The sequence below is a fragment of the Lipotes vexillifer genome, unplaced genomic scaffold (genome assembly GCF_000442215.2).
Source record: "Lipotes vexillifer unplaced genomic scaffold, Lipotes_vexillifer_v1.1 scaffold1261, whole genome shotgun sequence".
Classification (NCBI taxonomy): Eukaryota; Metazoa; Chordata; class Mammalia; order Artiodactyla; family Lipotidae; genus Lipotes; species Lipotes vexillifer.
Window position 1 is genome coordinate 1,766,979 of NW_006796548.1, and position 19,944 is coordinate 1,786,922.

The 19,944-nt window shown below is 47.4% G+C and overlaps 1 protein-coding gene across 1 annotated transcript in view; it reads left to right on the top strand.

The window, feature by feature from the left end:
- The first annotated feature begins 917 nt into the window (after window positions 1-917).
- The window catches only part of LOC103080092 (toll-like receptor 12), a 45,811-nt gene continuing 26,784 nt past the window's right edge, over window positions 918-19,944 (top strand). Inside the window, 2 exon segments of the mRNA XM_007468710.1 lie at window positions 918-935; window positions 1,160-1,817. Coding sequence (XP_007468772.1) covers window positions 918-935; window positions 1,160-1,817 — 676 coding nt within the window.

Sequence of the window (19,944 nt, forward strand, 5' to 3'; positions counted from 1 at the left end):
GGGAATTAGAAATTCTAGGTTACTTTATCGAGAAAGGAAAAAGGCCATGGCTGCACTATAAAGCCATTGCCTAGAGATACCATGCTCCTTAAGTGTCTGTATTCACAGTTTCCTCTGCTTTGGCTGCCCTTCCTGTTCTTCCCAATATTCTCTGCAAGGCAAACTCCTATTCATCCTTCAAGACCTTAAACATGTTTTTCTCTGGAAAGCCTTCCTGGATCCTCTCAGAGAGCTAACTGTTCCCTCCTCTGTGCTTCTTTATGTACACATCTATTATTTTGTTATCACTTTTACTGGCAATTTTATTTCTGTTTCTCCCACTATTTCTTTGAGGACAAGGACTAATTATCTTATTCATCTTTGCATCCCCAAGACATAGCAGAGTGCCTGGCAAACAGCAAGAGTTTGTTGTTGTGTGATAAAAGACAACAAGAGCAACATGAAAGTGCAATTTGCACTTCACTTGCAAAAATCAAATTGGTTCCTGCTACTTTGCATGTGTAACCACATTCTTCCCATGTGTAACCACATTCTTCCTTGATTTAGAAGAAAGGACTTTAGACTCATAAAGGAAATTCTACTGATATCACTGGCACACTAGCCAGTTTTTCCTCTGCACTGGTGATAGAAACATCCCCCCTCCCACACACACACACTTCCGAGAAGCTCCCAGGGCAAGCTTAATATTAGTGGCACATGGCCCATCCTACCATTTCTATTGTAGTGAAAGCTAAACTACACTGTAAGCCTAAAGCTGCCACCAATCTTAGTGAATTGGTCGTGAGGGGGGGTGGGTAATTAAAAGAACACACTTCTGTAGCAGACCTCGGAGGAGGATGAGGGAGAAAGATGAATTTAATCCTGGCCTTATAAAAAATTTGTTAGAAACTCACGCAAAACAGCCGCTTCCTCTGGACATGACAGACCCGATCCAGGTGTCCAGCAGTGACCTTTTCCCATGAGTGTCAGGTCATCACCCAGCACAGAAAACAAGGGGCCAGTGCCTTTCTTGGGCATCCCTCCTTCTGAAACCTGGCAAATCTTGGGGCCAGCCTTTCCTTTAGGGGATTGTCCGCTCCTCCCTGCCCCGACAATCCCCAGCTCCCTTGGCTGGTGGCCCCCAAGCACCACTCTTGCCTTCGTCCCACCGGGGCCCCAGCTTGACTCCGGGTCAAAAGTGCCGGCGGCTGGACTGTCAGGTCGCGGCTGGGGAGGGGGCGCCGAGGTCAGGCCCGACCCCTGGGTCTCCTCGCACTCTGCGGGAGGCGCGGAGGAGACGCAGGCCGCGCAAGGCCACGGGCTGCTGAGGCTCGGGCCTCTGCGCGGGAGGGGCTCGGCGACCCGAGAAACAGCGCGAGTGCCGGTACTTCAGCAGCTACTCCGCAGCCTCCCGCAAGCCCTGGCCTCGGAGCTGCCCCGCAGCCCTAGCCTCGGCTGCGTCCCGGCCCCCGGGCGCGCTGCGGCCGGTCGATCCGCCGGTCTGGGCTGCTCGGCCTCCACCGCGGATCCCGGGTCGGGCCGCCGCCGCCTGCCGGCCGGTGCCCACGGCAATGCCCCGCCCCGCGCGGCCCGGCCCGGCCGTGACAGCTGGGCGCCCAAAGGGTTAAGCCGGCAGAGCTGCGGCCCAAGTGCCCCGCGCGCTGCAAGTCCGCTGCGAGCCGGCCCCAGCGCGCACGCGCCCGCCCGTTACCTGCGGTCGCGTTCGCGCTCCTCCTCCACCTGGCCGCTCTCTCCCGGGGGCCGCCCCTCAGCCCGCCCCCTCGGCTCGGCGCCGCGCACCCTGCTGGCTACTCGGCCAAGGCCCGGGGAGGAGGGGCGTGGGGGCGATTACCATATATTAGCATACCAGCGTGCATCACGTGGCGTCTCCAGCCAATGGTCACTCTGGAAAGGCGGGGATTGGGCTGAACACGCCCAGGTGCTGCTCCGGGCCTGAACCGGTGGCCACGGCAACGGCTGGGAGAGCGGGGGAGTGGAGAGGCACAGAGCATCTCCCCTACCTGAGCTCCTTGTGGAGGCATCCGCACGTTTCCCACCCCGCGGAAGGGGAGGGGCTGAATTTGGCTCCTCTCAGAAGGATTCAGATTCAGCAGACATTTATCGTGCATTTACCACGTGCCTAACACTTTTCTGCAGAATATGATTCTCGGGATAACCCTGTGATGTCGGGACTATTAACCCCGCTTGATGGAAGGGAAAGGGGAGGCTCAGGGACGGTAGGTCACTCACCCAAAGTCACACAGCCACACTGAATGACAGAACTGGAGATCTGAGCCCATTTTTGACTTCAGGCCCCCAGACTCTCCTCAGTTATTTTCTCCAGCAGGGGTCTCCCAGCACCTCCTCACAATTCCAGGTGTACCAAGTAGCTGAGAAAATCCTTATAGAAACTTTGTACAGTGTTTTAGTGTTTCCTTACAATGACCTTTGAGGTTAGTAGGCAGAACAATTACAGCTAAATAGCAGATAAGGAGAAATGAGGCCCAGAGAGATGATGGTGACCTGTCTTTGGTCAAACAGCTATTAAGAACTACTGCGTAATTACTATGATTTACACTCAAGCTTACTACTTTATAAACTTTTAAATTCAATCTTCTCAACATGATGGTATTGCTATGACCATTTTACACTTTGAGAAACTGAGGCTTTGGGAAGTTAAGCAAGTTGCCGAAGGTTACACAGCTAGGAAGTAGAAGATGAGGGTTCAAATCCAGGTTTATCTGGCTCCAAAGCTAGTCTCGTCAAGTCTCATTGTACCAGGTTCATTTAATTTAGACTTGGACTTTAGAACCCCTTCTCTAACAGAACTTTCTCTCCTCTCCTCTTAAGATGTGTCCATGTTCTCTCTTAATCCTGTAAAATATCACATGACAGGTGATATGTGTTAAGGTCGCAGAGGCTAGATATTAAAAGAAAATAGAGTCACCCCCGCAAGTGGGTTAAGGACACTATAATTCTCAGCTCTTCATTTTACCCCTAAGGATTTGATAGTTCGCCTAAGACTGAATTGTTTAAAAGCATAGGCATCTGCATTTAGACTTTCCTTCTGCTCCTTCCTTTAGTTTAGCTCAGTGGTTCTCTAATTATTGGACAAAATAATAATGCCTCAAGCCAAATATACTAAACTTTATAGGTATTTTAAGGGATTAACAAATGTAATTTTTGCGTATATGTACATTTCACCTTACTGGGCTGACTTAAAACCCAATTTCCTCCTAAGTTGTGTTGTTGGGTGTTCAAGAGCCCAAACTTGGAGGCAGACCTAAATAGGCTAAAAACCTGACTTGGCTACTCACTAACTGTGTGAACTTGGGCGGGTTACATCTCTGTGTCTCAATGTCCTCATTTGTAGAATAGGATAGGAATGGTGTGAGAATTAAATGGATCAGTATGTAAAAATTACTTAGCACAAGCCCTGGCTCAGAGGTAAAACCTCCATAATTGTTAGCTGTTATTGACACAGGAGCTTTCGTAGGAACAGACAACCCATGTACAGAATTTCTCAATGTTTCCTAGCTGGCTTTGGAATTCTGGAGCTGTCTCTCATCCCTTGTGGCATATTAAACAGCCTGTTGTGCTGGTGAAGGCTTGTTATCTCTCCAAATGACATCCTCTCTTCTTAGGATCATAAATAATTCCTTGACTCAAAGGAGCTGGTTTCTCCTGCATATCTCCTAGCACCAAATTACCGGAGTGGCTCCTTGCAGAAGGGGATCTTGACAAACAGCGGAGCCATAAGTCAGGCTTCTTGAAACACTTTTATGAGCGCCTTAATGAGGGAGATGAGTGTCATCAGGAACTCGTCCCGTCCTTCCTGGCCACAGGAAATGAGCTCTTTGTGCTCAAAGGGTTTCCAAAGCTGAGACGCAAAGAGTTTTCAGGAAGTGGGCCAGAGATGAGAAGCTGTTGACTGAGAGAATCCCAGGGCTAAACAGCACCATCCTGCCATTCACCTTATATTGTCAAATTACTCAGGGCTTATTGCAGCAATAGCACCAAAGGGTGGCATGTGAGGGCGGGTGTTAATCCTCTCCCCTTTCTCCCATCCACACACTTCAACAGCCATTCTACCACCACCCTGAAAGGGCAGTGTAGACAGTGGTTAAAAGCATTGTCTCTGGAGCCGAAGAAGCAAGTGTGAACCCTGCTTCCACTATTCTCTATCTGTGTGACCTTGGGAAACTTGCTTAACCTCTCTGTGTCTCAATTTCCACATCTGTAAAATGGGAATAATACAGTGCCCACCTTATAGGCTCTTGTGACGATAAATGAGTTACTAACATAGGGTGCTTAGAACACCCAATAGGAAGCCCTAGAGATATATTTGCTAATTAAACAAAATAAACATATAAGCCCAATACAAACAACATACTTTCTATAGAGGCAACGATAGCCTTAAGTGAAGTGCTTTGGGCCCTCTCCCAACTATATGCTGCCCCTTACCCACTCTGACTTGCAATAGGAAGAATAAGTGCTTGGGAGCTCTAGTTTGAATGTGGACTCTGCCACATTCCCTGTCCTGTGAACTTTGCCGAGTTATTTTACATTCCCAGACCAGAGTTACATTATTTGTAAAATGAGACTAACTTCCTCCTGGAGTTGTTCTGAGCTTTCAATCAGATAAGTATCTGGGAAGAGGTGATGAGGGCCTGAACTGGACAGAGGTCCTGCTTGATCATAAGCGCTTTACCTTGTACTGAGCTATTTCTGGTGAACATCTTTACTTTCCAACAATGAAAAGAACTAATATGTATTGAGCACTTACTCTGGCCCTGTGCTAAATATACATCATCTAACTTAATACAGTAAAATGAAGACCCAGAGGGATTGAGTAGCTTGTCCAAGATCACAATGGAAGTCAGTGGTGGAACCAGGATTCAAGCCTGGACCCTCTGATTCCCAAGTCCATGCTAATTACCCACTATGCCCCAGGCCTCCCACTCCAGCTTGGCTCAGAGAACTCAGGGAATGAGTGTTCTATTTCTTTAGCATTCCTCCCCCATCCGTACACACATACTCTCCACTGGTACCCAGCAGTGCCCAGCACAGTAAGTGCTCCACGTGTGTTTACTGAATGAGTGAAAGTAAATGACTTGACATCCTCTTATAGTGATGAAAGCCCCCTTTTTTCTTGGGCTGTCCCCGGTGGGGAAGAGAAGCAGCTGTCAACCCTCGTCCCCACACCCTAGCATCCTCTTCCTGCTAAATAATCATGTGGAAGGCCTTCTTCCTTCCCCCATGGGGGAGTCAGGCTGATGCTGTTTTTTTCTTTTTTCTTCAGAGATCCACAAGAGACACAATGATGACTCATCTTTAGTGAACATTTGGAGAGATGTAAGGGCCACTGGTGCCTTTTAGGGCTCTGTTAACATCCATCTGTGGGATGGTTTCCAAATAATGGCCATATTAGTTTCCAAGGGCTGCTGTAACAAAACATCACAAACCAGGTGGCTTAAAACAACACAAATTTACTCTCACAATTCAGGAAGCCAGGAGTCTAAAACCGAGGTGTCAGCAGGATGTGTTCCTTCCTGTGGGCTCAGAGGGAAAATCTACTCAGTGCCTCTCTCCTAGCTTCTGGCGGTTGCCAGCAATCCTTGGCTTGGGAGTGCATCACTCCAGTCTCTGCCTCCATCATCAGATGGCATTCTCCCTGTGTGTCTGTGTCCAAATTTCCCTCTTCTTATAAGGACACCAATCCTTTCCGAGTAGGGGCCACTCTAATCCAGTATGACCTCATCTTAACTTGATTATATCTACAAAGACCCTAGGTTTTAAAAAGGTGTCTGTGTTCCGAGGCTCATTACCAGCTCCTCCAAGCTTCCATAGGCTGGTCCAGTATTTGAGGTATTTTGGAACCTTAGACAAAATCTAGAGCCATCCCCTCTCTGAACTGCCATCCTGCAGCCTTTCTTTTCTTCATCCCAGTTCATTGGCTAATCTTGGAAGCATCATCTTCTCTGAATCCCACAGCAGAACTGAGCATAAGGGAACTCCCTGTGGGCAGACACAATGTCTTGCTCATCCTTTTTGCCCCCAGTGTTAACACAGAAACCATCATGGAATTGGCTTTCAATAACCATTTGTTTAATGAATGAAAAAACATTGTGCCAGTTAGTACCAAGGGCTGTTTATTTCTTATTTTTTCTACATCTCATGCTCAGTGACAGTTGCAGAGTTGGTTTGAGATACCTGAATTCCACTCTGAAAGTCACAGTTCTTTTGACATGAATATTCCATTTGTCACTACATTATTAGAAGAGATGGTAGCTTGCTCCCATTACTGATGGCTGATATGAATATTGTCCTGCCTCGAGCTGTTGTCATGTGAGCTCGCAGCCTGGAGCAGTGAGGCTGAAAACTGGGGCAGGCTGGGGTCAGAGATGGGGTCAACCCAGCAGGAGTTGTCAGATCAGAGCAGGGGTGAGAAGGAGGTCAGATGGGAGATCAAAGTCCAGGAACTAGGCAGGTACACAGTCAATCCCAGCTCTCCCGAGGATGGTGGCCTGTGGCTGGACCCCCTTTGGAAAATGTTTCATAGGCAGGTCCCCTGAGCTGGCCTTCTGCTCTCAGGTCCCTGGAGGGTTCTTTGTAATTGATCTGGGTTTGGGTTCCCTCCTCACAAAGGGGATACTATCAGTCAACATTATTTGGCAAGCCTCATGTCCATATGATCAGATAAACTTTAAAAGCCTGGCGGCAGCCTTATTTGTTCCAATCACATGGCCCCAGGCTTACTGCTAATTTTCAGATTTACAGTTTTAGGTCTAATTCTGGCTGTGCATCAAAATCAGCTGTAAAAGCTGTTCAAATACAGATCCCCAGGTCCCGCCCCCAGAGATTCTGATTCTCTAAGTCTGGGTGGGCTGCTGACACCTTGAGAGGCTGTGTGGTGCTGTGGTTGAGCGCAGAGGCTCTGGAGCCTGCCTGCTTAGATTTGCAATGGTTCTGCCACTAACCCAGTGAACATGGGTGAACGTCTTCACCTTTCTGAGCTTCAGTATCTTACCTATAAAAGGGAGTAGAATAAAAGAGAATAATAATATTCAGCTACTTGATTGGATGTGAAGATTAATGATTTAATGCAAGCGAAGTCTTAGAATACTAAGTGCTCAATACATATTACTTATGATTGTTATCTTTCTTTGCACCAAGCTCTAGAAGTGATTTAGAAGCACAGTCCCTTCCTTCCTCCCTCCCTTCCTTCCTTCTTTCCTTCCTTCTTTCCGTAAATAATTACCAAGGACTCCTACCTGCCAGGACCCATGCTAGACACACACAGTCCTCCCCAGTTTATAGTCTAGAAGGGAATCCAGGATTGGGAAGCACTGTTCTACTCACTGACTTCAGCTCTCTGAACCCTTATCGGAGTCTGAGGCTCTGGGCTTCACCTCTGGTGTTCCCCCACCCCGGGGCACAATGACCTTCATTTCATAACCCGAAAATGGAGCAGAATGGAAGGAACACAGGAGTCTTTGAACCCAGTGTGCCGTTTTCTAGCTAAGTGACATTGGCTAAATCATATGTAGAGGGTACCTTCTGTCTACTCTCTGCCCAGTATCCCGGTTCTAGCAATGGGCCCGCCCCTTCTGAGTCCACAGGGCGGGGAGAACAGCCAAACATATCTGTGATTCCGCCCCTCACCCAAGCCACCAATGATTGGTCAGGGCAGGCACCTGACCCAAACTGAGCCAATCACATCCCATCTCCAGAACCCTGGAATGGCACCGAAGCCGTGCTGCCTTGCCTGAAGCTGGCTGCTCTCATGAATGAAGGTGCTGTAAACGAAGGAGCTGTTGGCGGTGGGCATTTTTCACCATGCATACCAGGAAAAAGGGGCGGTCAGTCTGCCGTTGGAAAGAAAAGCAAAGCCAATGCTTGGATTTCTCAGGGCGCTGAAGTTCCTGATTGCATCCCTACCGCAGTCCTCAGCTTTGGATTCTGCAACACAACCTCTATCCAGAAAATTCCTCTTTATGTTGAGGTGAGATGTAGGGCATCTCTTGTTTTCACCTGGAAGGCAGGCTCTATCCCCAGCAGCTGGTCTCCCATGCTCAAGAAGTCCGTTTCCCAAGGGCTGCTCAAAAGAGAGAAGCAAGTTCAAGGGTCCTGGTCTGGATGAGACCAAAGACCTCCTAGCTCAGCTCTGGAGCCTCTGCCTCTACTTTGAATGAGCTTTTGGGTCAGAGAACTTTAGAAGCACAAAGAGGAAAGGGCCTTCAGTCCAGAACACTAGTGGGGGCCTAGCCAGGCCTTTCATGGAGGGACCCTGATTTCTAACTTTCCTTAGTTAAGGAGGAAACTCCTGGAGAGCCACAGTCTCTCCTGCCACCTAGTCCTGTTCTGTTCTTTCATATGTGATATTCCTCAGACACTGGCACCATTTGCAGATGGAGCTGGATTCCCCCCAGCACTTGGCATTGGTTATTAGGATTTGTCTGTTTCTTGGGGCTGGAGGTTGGGGTGGGGAGCAGGAAGGTGAAGGCAGCCGTTTCCATCCTAGTGTTTCCTAAGCTTCTGGTGTTCTCTTTGCCTCAGGCCTGCCTCTCCTAGCACATCACAGAGCTGATGGATGTTACCTCTCCTGGCACCCCTTTGATCAGTTGGGTATCAGTTCTTCCATTTCACAGACAGGAGTAACATCTAGCTGGTTTGTACCAGTGCAGCTCAAATGCTTGCTAATTTAGTGAAATGTTTTTATCGATTGCTGCTCCAAGTCCTCTAAGTGCCCCTCCAGCTTCCCATCACCCCACTTGCTCCCCTGGGATCCCCCAGACGTCTGTACCATCCAGCAACTGAAAGGTTAATACCTGACACAGCAGGGACCTCTGACATACTCACTGCTCTAGAACTTTGGCTTAAACACTTGGCATCCTTTCTTTTTTTTTTTTTTTGCTGTTTCAAAATATATCTGTATTTTTATTTTATTTTTAAAAATTTTATTTTATTGAAGTATAGTCGATTTACAATGTTGTGTTAATTTCTTCCGTACAGCAAAGTGATTCAGTTATATATATATACATATATATATATTCTTTCTCATATTCTTTTCCATTACGGTTTATCACAGGATACTGAATATAGTTCCCTGTGCTATACAGTAGGACTTTGTTGTTTGGCATGCTTTCTTATATGTTCCTGTCCACCACCTTACTCGTTAGATATTCTAAATACCCTCCTTGTTCATAGTGAAGTTTAGAGACGTTAACTAATGTAGCTCATTCCTTTACTCATGTATCCATTCACTGAACACATGTTTATTGAATGGTAGCTTTATGCCAGGCCTGGGCTCAGTGCTGAACAAAACTAACATGGAGTGTCCAGGTTGGTGCAGAGACAGATGAGAAATTAGGAGGGAAGTGGGTAAGCATATAATAAAAACCTGACTAGTGCTGTAAAAAGAAAGATTAGGGTGCTGTGGGAGAGAATCACGCAGAGACCCACTTTTATCTGGGAGGCCTCTGAAGGATTTCAGGCATTAAACAAAAGAGGGAACTGTTCGGGCACAGAAGGCACAGTGTGAGCGAAGAATGTGGCATTAGGTGAACTTGGCGTCAAGTCAAGGTCACTCAGCTGAGAAGGGGCAGGGCTGGGTTCTGGGTTCTTTCAGACTCTGAAGCCTATGTTCTTTCTCTTTTTTTGCGGTACGTGGGCCTCTCACTGTCGTGGCCTCTCCCGTTGCGGAGCACAGGCTCCGGACGCGCAGGCTCAGCGACCATGGCTCACGGGCCCAGCCGCTCCGCGGCATGTGGGATCCTCCCGGACCAGGGCACGAACCCGTGTCCCCTGCATCGGCAGGTGGACTCTCAACCACTGCGCCACCAGGGAAGCCCTACGTTCTTTCTTTTCTCCTGGATTGTCTTGCCCTTTTTCCTCCAGCCACATTTCCTAGGTCCTTAGGTGTGAACCTTGGGTCTCCCGTAAACCACTGATGTCTATCGCACAAAATGATGCCCTTGTCATACAGGGCACAGCCTCAGCCAGGGACCTCTTGTCCCCCAGTAAGTGTATCTTTCACCAAACTGGGTCATCTCATAGCAAGAGGTACAGGAGCATCAGAGACGTAGACATGGATGGTGGTGATGGTGGCACAGTATTAGGAATGTACTTAATGCCATTGCACGGTACACTTAAAAATGGTTAAGATGATACATTTTATGTTATGTGTATTTTACCACAATAAGAATATTTTTTTAAAAAAAGGAATATTAGAAAAACGGCATAAGGGGAGACTTCTAATGGCTAAACTCAGTGGTAGGGGTGGGGAAAGGCTTTCACTCAGCTGCCCGTGGTGTCTGCCTCTGGTACCTCTGAAGGCAGCTCTGTGCCGGATCCCCATCCGGCCCCTCTACCCCTGGGCAGAGCTGAGTAACCCAAATGTGGGCACCTGGCCCCAGGGCAGGCAACCTCGAGTAAGGAAGGGGCAAGAACATGTGAGCTGCCCTCATGAATTTGAACCAAGGAGGACTTCTTATAGAGCTGAAGGTGAGGAAAATGCTGAGGAGTGAGAGGAAAAGGCAGCAGACACACCAAGAAACCATGACCCAACTGTGGCAGAGTCTGCTGATTGCCTCCCAGTATCCATTACTCCCAGTGTTGGCAAATGTTTAATAATGGGCTCTTCTGGCAGATTGGGATGGCAGGGTGGGGGGGGTATACAGATTTGTAGTGTTTGCCAGTTTCTGTGGTGTCAGTACTCCCACTAAGGCTGGTTTCAAATCATGTCAATGAATACGGAATTGGGGGAAATTACATGCAGCTGGCTCTCGTGAGCCTCTGTGAGCCAGCTCCAGAATACCACCGAACTATCCCCTTCTTCCCTTTCCTAATAGGAAGCCCCACTTGCATTTCATCAGAGCATAAGGCCACGTGGTTAGAAACTACTTTCGCAGCCTCCTTATACTGGCTATGGCCAGGTAAGTAAGATCTGATCAACAGACTGAGAGCGGTACATCCTATGAATGAATACAGATCATCCTTGCTTTCTCTTTCCTCCTTCCTGCAGGCTGGAATGTGGTCGTGGGGCAGATGAGGATAACACAATAAACATAGCAGGAGCAGTGAGTTGGAAGGAACCTGGACCTCTGGGCAAGTTCATGGAGCAGAACTGCCTAACAACCCTGGGTCAGCCACTTACCTCTGCACTGTTTTATGAGAGAGGTCAGTGTCAACGAGTATCTGATTCAAGACTTGTATTTTGGAGTCTCTTTATTATGGCAGCTTACCCTGATCACTAATTAATACTTAGCCCTAGGACTACCTGGGATTTGATTCATTTTGCAGTTATCTTTACCACATCCTCCCTTTTAAGATGTCCCCAGTGACACTATTTACAATAGCCAAGACATGGGGACAACCTAAATGTCCATCAACAGATGGATTGATAAAGAAGATATGAGATATATGTATATATATATATATATAATGGAATATAATGGAATACTACTCAGCCATAAAAAGAATAAAATAATGCCATTTGCAGCAACATGGATGGACCTAGAGATTATCATACTAAAGTCAGTAAGTCAGACAGAGAAAGATAAATATCACATGATATCGCTAATATATGGAATCTAAAAAAAGTGATACAAATGAACTTATTTACAAAACAGAAACAGACTCAGACACAGAAAACAAACTTATGGTTACCAAAGGGGAAAGGGGGGATAAATTAGGAATTTGGGAGTAACATAGACACATTACTATATATAAAATAGATAAACAACAAGGACATACTGCATAGCACAAGGAACTATACTCAACATTTTGTAGTAACCTATTTGGGAAAAGAATCTGAAAAAGAATATATATACAAACACACACACACACACACACACATATATCTATATCTGAATCTCTGTGCTGTATATCTGAAACTAACATGACATTGTAAATTGGTTATACTTCAATAAAAAATATATTAGTTAATTAAAAAAATGTCCCAATGAGTCTGTCTATATTTTAGGCAAAAGATTATTAGTTGGCATTGGTTGGGCTATGCAGCAGAAACCACCCCATAGTCTCAATGTCTGACAAGAGCAAAGGTTGATATCTCATGTTACATGGCAGCTGCAGGGCAGTTAGTTTCTGTTCTATGTGTCTTCACATTCTGTGTCTCAGACTGAAGGAGCAGGTCCTATAGTAGTCTAGAGACAGAAGGAAAAAATGCTACAGTTGAACCTTGCAATGGCTCTTAAAGCTTCTGCTGGGATGTGGCATACATCACTTCTACTCATGTTCCATTGGCCAAAGGAAGCCAACGGCCCAGGATGACACCAAGGGGACAGTGAGGTATCCTCCCCCCAACCCCCTCCCAGAGAGGCATTACAAGTCTCATTGCAATGGGCAGACACGGATAATCCTCTTACCGAGAGTCCAGCAAATAACTGGGAATAGTAATACAACTTATCACAAGAGCCTAAAGTGAAAAACATGCATTTATGTCAGGGCAGGTGCTGTCATTGCTCCTATTTTGCAGATGAGAAAACCGAGGCTTAGAGAGGATAGGGGCCCCACAGTCATATAGTCTTTTTTTTTTTTTTTTTTTTCGGCCTCTCACTGCCGTGGCCTCTCCCGTTGCGGAGCACAGGCTCTGGACGCGCAGGCTCAGCGGCCGTGGCTCACGGGCCCAGCCGCTCAGCGGCATGTGGGATCTTCTCAGACCGGGGCACGAACCCGTGTCCCCTGCACTGGCAGGCAGACTCTCAACCACTGCGCCACCAGGGAAGCCCAGTCGTATAGTCTTATACTTGCTCTTAGAACTAGAAATTTCTGAGGAGCTTATCTCAGTTTTTCTTCTATAGGTCACATTGTTGTTAATAAAACCTGGTAGATAGTCTAGCATATCCTCTACCTGCTATAGTCTATTTTGGGAAGCCAAGCTTAGGAGTCTGTGAAGAGCTCTCTCAAGCTCAGCATGTAGAAAGAGAAGAAAAGGCTGCGGATTATAAAGTTAGGAGATTTGGGGTCTAGTCCAGGGCTCTGCTACTAAATCACTGTTCAACTCCAGAAAGTTGTTTAACCTCTCTGGGTCTCAGTCATCTGTACAGGGAAGAGCTCGGAGTGTGCAATTAATAAGGTTAATCTAACACTCAGATGCTAATATCTAATTCCACTATTCCCAGTAGAACTTCAGTGGTCACTCTTAAGAAGCCCTGATCTTTATTTAGAAACTACCTTGGAAGATTCTCATCTATGTTCATTCATTTATTCATCCATCCATCCATTCATTTACTCATTCATTCATCAAAGGTTTAGGGCATATCCTCTGTGCCAGGCTCTGCTCTATGCTGTGGAGGTGCAAAGACGAATCAGATCTAGTCTTTTGTCTCTGGGAGTTCACAGTCTATTAGAGGAGACAGATGGAGATACAGTTAAGGGTAAAACCTGCAGCAAGTGGTCCTTATTACAAAACAGGGTGGTCAGAGGTGTAAAGGAGGTGTACAAAGCCACTGCACCAGGCCAGGGAGGAAGGGGCTTCCTCAGCCTAGGAGTGGTGCCCACATGGGCAGAGAAGAGCAGCAGAGAGGTGAACGTGATGCGTTCAGATGGGGGCCTGTGGGACACATGGGAAGGGGTGTCCAGCAGGCCATCGGATAGCTGAGTCTGAGGCTGGAGGAGCTGTAGGGTCAGGATGAGGATGGGGGGGGCATTCACAAGTAGCTGGTCACTGAAGCCATATGAGATCGTGATTTTCCTTTTGTACACAGTCCCTGAACTCCTGGTGGCCTGACCTCACAGGGTGGCCGCACACACCAACATTTCCTGGGGAGGGTCCTGCAGGGGGTTGACCTAAGCTGGGTGCAACTGTACAAGTTGGCCCTGATAGCAGCAAACATGCAGCGCCAATTCCTTTTTATGGCCTTGTCTGATGCCGGAACACGTAGAGGGGGCACCAGGTCATCCTCGGTGCAGCAGGGACATAAATCAGGCAGCACCCTGCTTCCTGAGGCCCCAGCCTGAAGACGGGGCCTGCCGATCTCTAACTGGGATCAATTACAGGCCATTCCTCTGCCTGCCCGAGCTCACATCCACAGACCCGTGCAGGCCTGGCCAAGGAGGCCTTGCAGGACACAGCTCTTAGGTTGTGTCCGTGATAAGACACAGAGCTCTGACCTGGACAGGGCACAGGACAGAGAGCTATTTGCCTCAGTGAAGAAGGTAACAGTGATGAGAACAGAACAACAATCTCCAGCTTCAGTGAATGCCATGCACTATGCCAAGCATTTTATATGCATTCTGTCATTTTAACCTCACAGTAACCTTCTGAGGTAGGTTCTGCTGCTGACCTTATTTTACAGATGAGGAAACTGAGGCTCAGTGATTGAATGACTTGATCAGTAAGACTGAAGGCTTGGCTTCCACTTAGGAGGTGGTGGAGCCCCAACTTTAAACCCAAGTCTGTCTGCCTCCAGAATATGAATTCTAAAGAATGGCAGAGACAGCAGGCCTAGGCAGCCTGTCCTTTGAAGTCAAATAGGGTTGGAATCAAATTTTGGCTCTGCCATGTCTTACCTGTGTGATATGAAGCAAGTTACTAAACTTCTGTAGCCTGGGTTTCCTCATCTGTAAAATAGGGAAATAGAACCTACCTTGTGACATTGTTATGGAGATTGAGAATTACATATATAAAGTATATACAAAAGTTTTATAAGCAGTAGTGTTGTTCTCATCATCATCCTCATCCTCATCCTTGCCTTTGACCTTTGCTCACCACATTCAGGTAGGTGGAAGAGTGTGTGCAGAGGCCTGCAGGCATGAGACAAGCAGCACCCTTAGAGACCTGAAAGTGATCTGATATGGCTGAAAGTGAAGGGAGGAGTGAAGGAACTGATAATTGAGGTTCAAAAAGTAGCTAGAGGCTGGGTCATGCAAGGTTGCCTTTGAAACCATAATAAGAATTTAGGGCTTTATTCTGAGGTCAGTTAGGAACCACTGAGGAATTATATGCAGGTAGAGGGGTGACATAGCTGATTTTGTTTCTCAGAGAGATGCTTTAGGCTGTCTTTAGGGAGTTACTTTATTCTCCCTAGTACCCCAGTGCCTACACAGTGCCTAGGACATAGTAGGGATTCAAAAATATTTGTTGAATAGAGAGCAGACTTGTGGTTGCCAAGGGGAAAGTGGGGTCGAGGAGGGATGGATTGGGAGTTTGGGATTAGCAGGTGCAAACTATTATATATATGTATAAGTGAATCACTTTGCTGTACACCAGAAACTAACACAAGGTTGTAAATCAACTACACTTCAATGAAATAAATTTTAAAAATTTGTTGAATAACTTTACTCAAAGTTACTATTTTATCCAGGCCTGCCTGAATACGAGAAAGACGTGTACACTCTTGCTAGCCCTGGGAAAGATGATGTATTTTAGGGATAATTGTAGTTGCTGTCTATGGAAAGCCAAGAGCAGAGACTGGAATGGGAAGATAGTCCTGGATCCAAGTGGCTGTGTGTCCTCAGCAGACAGGAAGAAGAGGTCCTCACCGGTGCAATCTGCCTGCACCTCACATACCTGCTTCTCTCCTATCTGCTGGCGTCTCTCATTCTGAGTTTTGGCACATGGTCCATTGTAGCCTCACTGGCTCCCTCTACACTGTGAACTTTCCATCTTACATCCTTTTAATGAGTGGCTCATGATTTATTTCTTAGTTCAAAAGCTAAGAGAGAGAATCTGATTGGTCTAAGCTCATCTTTTCATGCAGCATGAGTCCGAATGAGGGAAGTGTGAATACCCGAATAAAATCAGGATTCTGTGAGATAAAAAGAAGGGAAGGGAGATAGTTGCTGGAAAGGCAGTCAATAATGACCCCCACATTACACAAACAATGACTTAACCACAAGTCGTGATAAGTGCTTTGAAGAGAAGGACAGGGTGCTATAAGAGAGACTTAAATTAGATTGGGGGTGAGGTAGGTTTTAGGAGGTCCGTGGATTGCCTGCTCTTGAATCAATGCTATATTACTTCGAGTACAGGCTAAACTGCTATAACAAAAACTTCCAAAATACAACAGCTTAAATGAGATGTAAGTTTACTTTTACTTACATGAAAAGCCCAGATCTGAGTAGTCCATGGCTGGTAGGACCAGATCTGTCCCAAGGAGTCATCTGGGAGCGAGGTTGGTGGGTGGATGCTACTATCTTTAAAATGAGGCTCCCATTTCTGGGTCCACAGCGCCAAGGGTAAGACCAAGAAGTTGTTGCATCACTTCTGCTCACATCCTGGTGACAAGAACTCATAATGTGACCCCTAGCCGTGGGGTGAGGGGGCTGCTGGGGAATGGAGAGTCCAGCGGGGCAGCCTTGCTCTCTGTTACAACTCTGGGGGATGTTAAAAAAAAAAAGAAAGAAGGAAAGGAGCTCACTGGGGCAACTCAGAGTCTCTGCTTCAGGTACCCTGCCCTTGAGGGAGGAAATGGAGGCCTCAAATGGTGCTAAATAGTTAAACGCAGTAGGGAAGGCCAGTAAGATGAGGACAGAAGATACACACTGGATTTGGCATTTGAGAACTTTGTATGGTCCCAGAAGGGCAGGGTTGAGGATGAGAAGTGAGGTTATGGAGTTAGAAGTATAAGGCAACCTTCTGAATAACTTGGAGGAGAAGGAAAGAAAAGAGAGGCAGAAAAACATCCGGCCGGCCGCATCCCCTAGTTCTGCATCCGCAGATACACAGGAACAACTGAATCACACCATTTTACGTAAAGAGCTCGAGCATTCCCACAGTTTGGTATCTGCTGGTTGGGGGAGGGTCCTGAAACCAACCCCCTTTGGATATCAAGGGATGACTGTAGCCAAATCTAAAACAAAGAACTGTTTGTTGTTTGTTTTTAAGTTGGGAGAACTCTGATAATATTTACAAGCAGAAAATACAGAGGAGAGTTTGAAGATGGGGCGAAGAGGAGTTAGCGCCCTGTATTAGGTAAGAGGCAGCTCTCAGAGCAGACAGGAGGGGCTGGGACCGAGAGCAAAGGTGCTGAGATGAGCCTTGAGCAGGAAGAAAAACATTTCTTCTGAGATGAGCAGAAGGCGGTGAGGATGAACTGTGAAGTGGTTATTCTGGGGGATATGCGGTGGGGGTCGAGTCCACAGCTCCTTGCCCCTCTGGCTCCATTTCCTCAGTAAACCAAGGGGAAGGTGTTCCTGGGGCAGAGGAGGTGTTGGAAACAAAACAACAGTCTCTCTAATGGGCCACCTCAGGACTCCAGAAGTCCTGCTGTGATTTCCCCTCTAAGGGAGCAGAGCACCATGGAGGGGGATCAGTGTCTCTCTCCTTTTAAGAGTGAAAAGGCAAGGCTCAGTGTGAGAGGCCCAGGCATTGACCAGCAGTCCAGCAGATCATTAAAGGGTGGTCAGAGGCAGGCCCTGCTATGCGAGCATCTGTCCAAGTGATGTCCAGGGCAGAGCAGAGGAGGCAGCCCGAGTGGCAGCCTTGACCGCTGCAGAAGCATGCCTGAGACAATGCTGGGACTTTCAGTGATGCCAAGGGCAAAGTAATCTTGTGATGATTCTGAACCTGGCAGTCGTCCAGGTTAGGGACGGCACAGTACTGAGCTAGCAAAACGTGTGTCCAAATGACATTGTGTCTTCCTTCGTCCTTGCAAGCTGGTGAGGCCCTTGGGTGTCCAGGTTATGCTTATAACACAAAGGGAAGAGACCATTCTCCCCTGTTCTGCTTCCCACCACTACCTATTATCTAGGGAGCTCAGGGAACTGCTGGGTTTGAGAGGTCACAGGAAGGTCCAGGCACCAGATCAAAACATAAGTAGACAAAAGCCCAACTGCTTTCATTTATTCACCCAGCGAATGACAGCCTGCTGTGCATGCCATGCCCAGCAATCAAGCAGGGGGCAGTGGCATTCCTCAGGCCCCGGGCAGCATGGCTGCAGGCATCACAGACAACAGCTGGATTTGGCAGGTGCAGTTGTGTAAATCTGGATCGGAAGGATAGGTCAGCTCGGCAGAGGAGTGTGGCAAGGGCCGAAGTCAGCAAGATTGCAAGGCTGCCATGGGAATACTCATTCCTGAACATAAGTGAGGTGTGTCCTGGGAACCAGTACAACTTGGCGGGGATGCTTTGCAGGGATCTGGAGGTATTCTGATCACTCAAAACCACTTGCACAAATGCACACAGACCCTCGCTTCTCTTCCCCTCCGTTGGCAGCTGGGTTCCAGCAGCCGGTAGAGGCATCCTTCCACCTCACTCTTCCATCTTCTGGGACTTCATTGCCCAAGGGAGTGGGTCCTATGTATTTCTAGGAAGTGACCTCCACATCTCAACAGGGAAGTGGAAAGAAGCTCTTCCCCACAGGAAGGTTTTGGATCCTGCCTTGGATAAGATCGGAAGTAAGCCCCTTAAAGAGGGAAGGAGGCATCTGGGAGTCAAGTTTACTGGGATCCAGAGAGAAAAAGGTAGTTCAGACAGAGGAACAGTATTAGAAAGAGCACAGAGGCATGGTTGGAGATAGCACCTTGAAGGAGTTCCATGGGGTGGTAGCAAAAGAGGCACCTGGTGGAGGATGGGGCTGGAGAGGAGGCCAGGGACCAGATTATGCTGCAAGATGTCACGTGTGGGGCTAGCTGCTGCTGGAAGGAGTCAGAGCCTGGCCTGAGATGACACCCACCTCAGATGGACTTGTCACTGGAGTCATGAGATGCATTGTAGCTTGGGATGTCTGCTGACTAATGATCCACTTCTGTAGATGGCTTTCCAGCGTACACAATGCTTGCACGATTTCCCAGTGTTGTAACTATCTACTGCTGCACAACATACCAACCCCAAATAGCAACATTGGTTTTGTTCACAGACGTGCAGTTTGGGCAGGGCTCGGCAGGACCAGCTCTCTCTGCTCCACTTGGCATCAGCTGGGTCACCTGGGATCCTCTGAAGTCTCTGTCACTCATGGCTCTGGCAGTGGGTGCTGGGACCTCAGTGGAGACTGTGAGTTGGAACCTCTCTGTGACCTCGCCTTGTGGCCTGGAAGTTTTCACAACATTGTGTCTGGGTTCCAAGGGTGAGTGTCCTCAGAGTCAAGCAGAAACTTCGCTAACTTCACCTTGGGAGTCAGATTCCAGTAATTCTTCTGCACTCTACTTGTTAGCAACTGTGTACTAAGGTCTGCCCAAGTGCAAAGGGAGAGGAATGAGACTCCACCTTTGGTTAGGAGGAGTGTCAAAAAATTGTGACATGTTTTAAAAAAAAAAATATTGGTTTGGCCAAAAAGTTCGTTCGGGTTTTCCCATAATATCTTGCGGAAAAACTCAAGACGAACATTTCGGCCAACCCAATACCACACCCTGGAAGTAGGTCTGATTAGGTCTACATTCCAGAAACTCTGGGTGACTTGCCAAGACCACACAGCCACCAAGAGACAGAACCAGGTTTAACCGTGTCATACTTGCACACATAAATCAAGTGCCTTCTACACCTAGCACTTTACATCATTTGACATCGTCACCAGGATATATAATAGTCATTTTTTAAAATAGATCTTTATTGGAGTATAACTGCTTCACAATACTGCACTAGCCTTTGTCGCACAACAAAATGAATCAGCCATATGCATACATACATCCCCATGTCCCCTCCCTCTTGAGCCTCCCTCCCGCCCTCCCTATCCCACCCCGCTAGGTCGTCACAAAGCACCAACCTGATCTCCCTGTGCTAAGCTGCTGCTTCCCACTAGCGATCTATTTTACATTTGGCAGTGTATATATGTCGATGCTACTCTTACTTTGCGCCAGCTTCCTCCTCCCCCCACCCACGTGTCCTCAAGTCCATTCTTTATGTCTACATCTTTATTCCTGCTCCGCCACCAGGTTCATCAGTACCATTTTTTTTTTAAGATTCCATATACATGCATATGGTATTTTTCTCTTTCTGACTTACTTTACTCTGTATGACAGACTCTATGTCCATCCACCTCACTACAAATAACTCAATTTCAT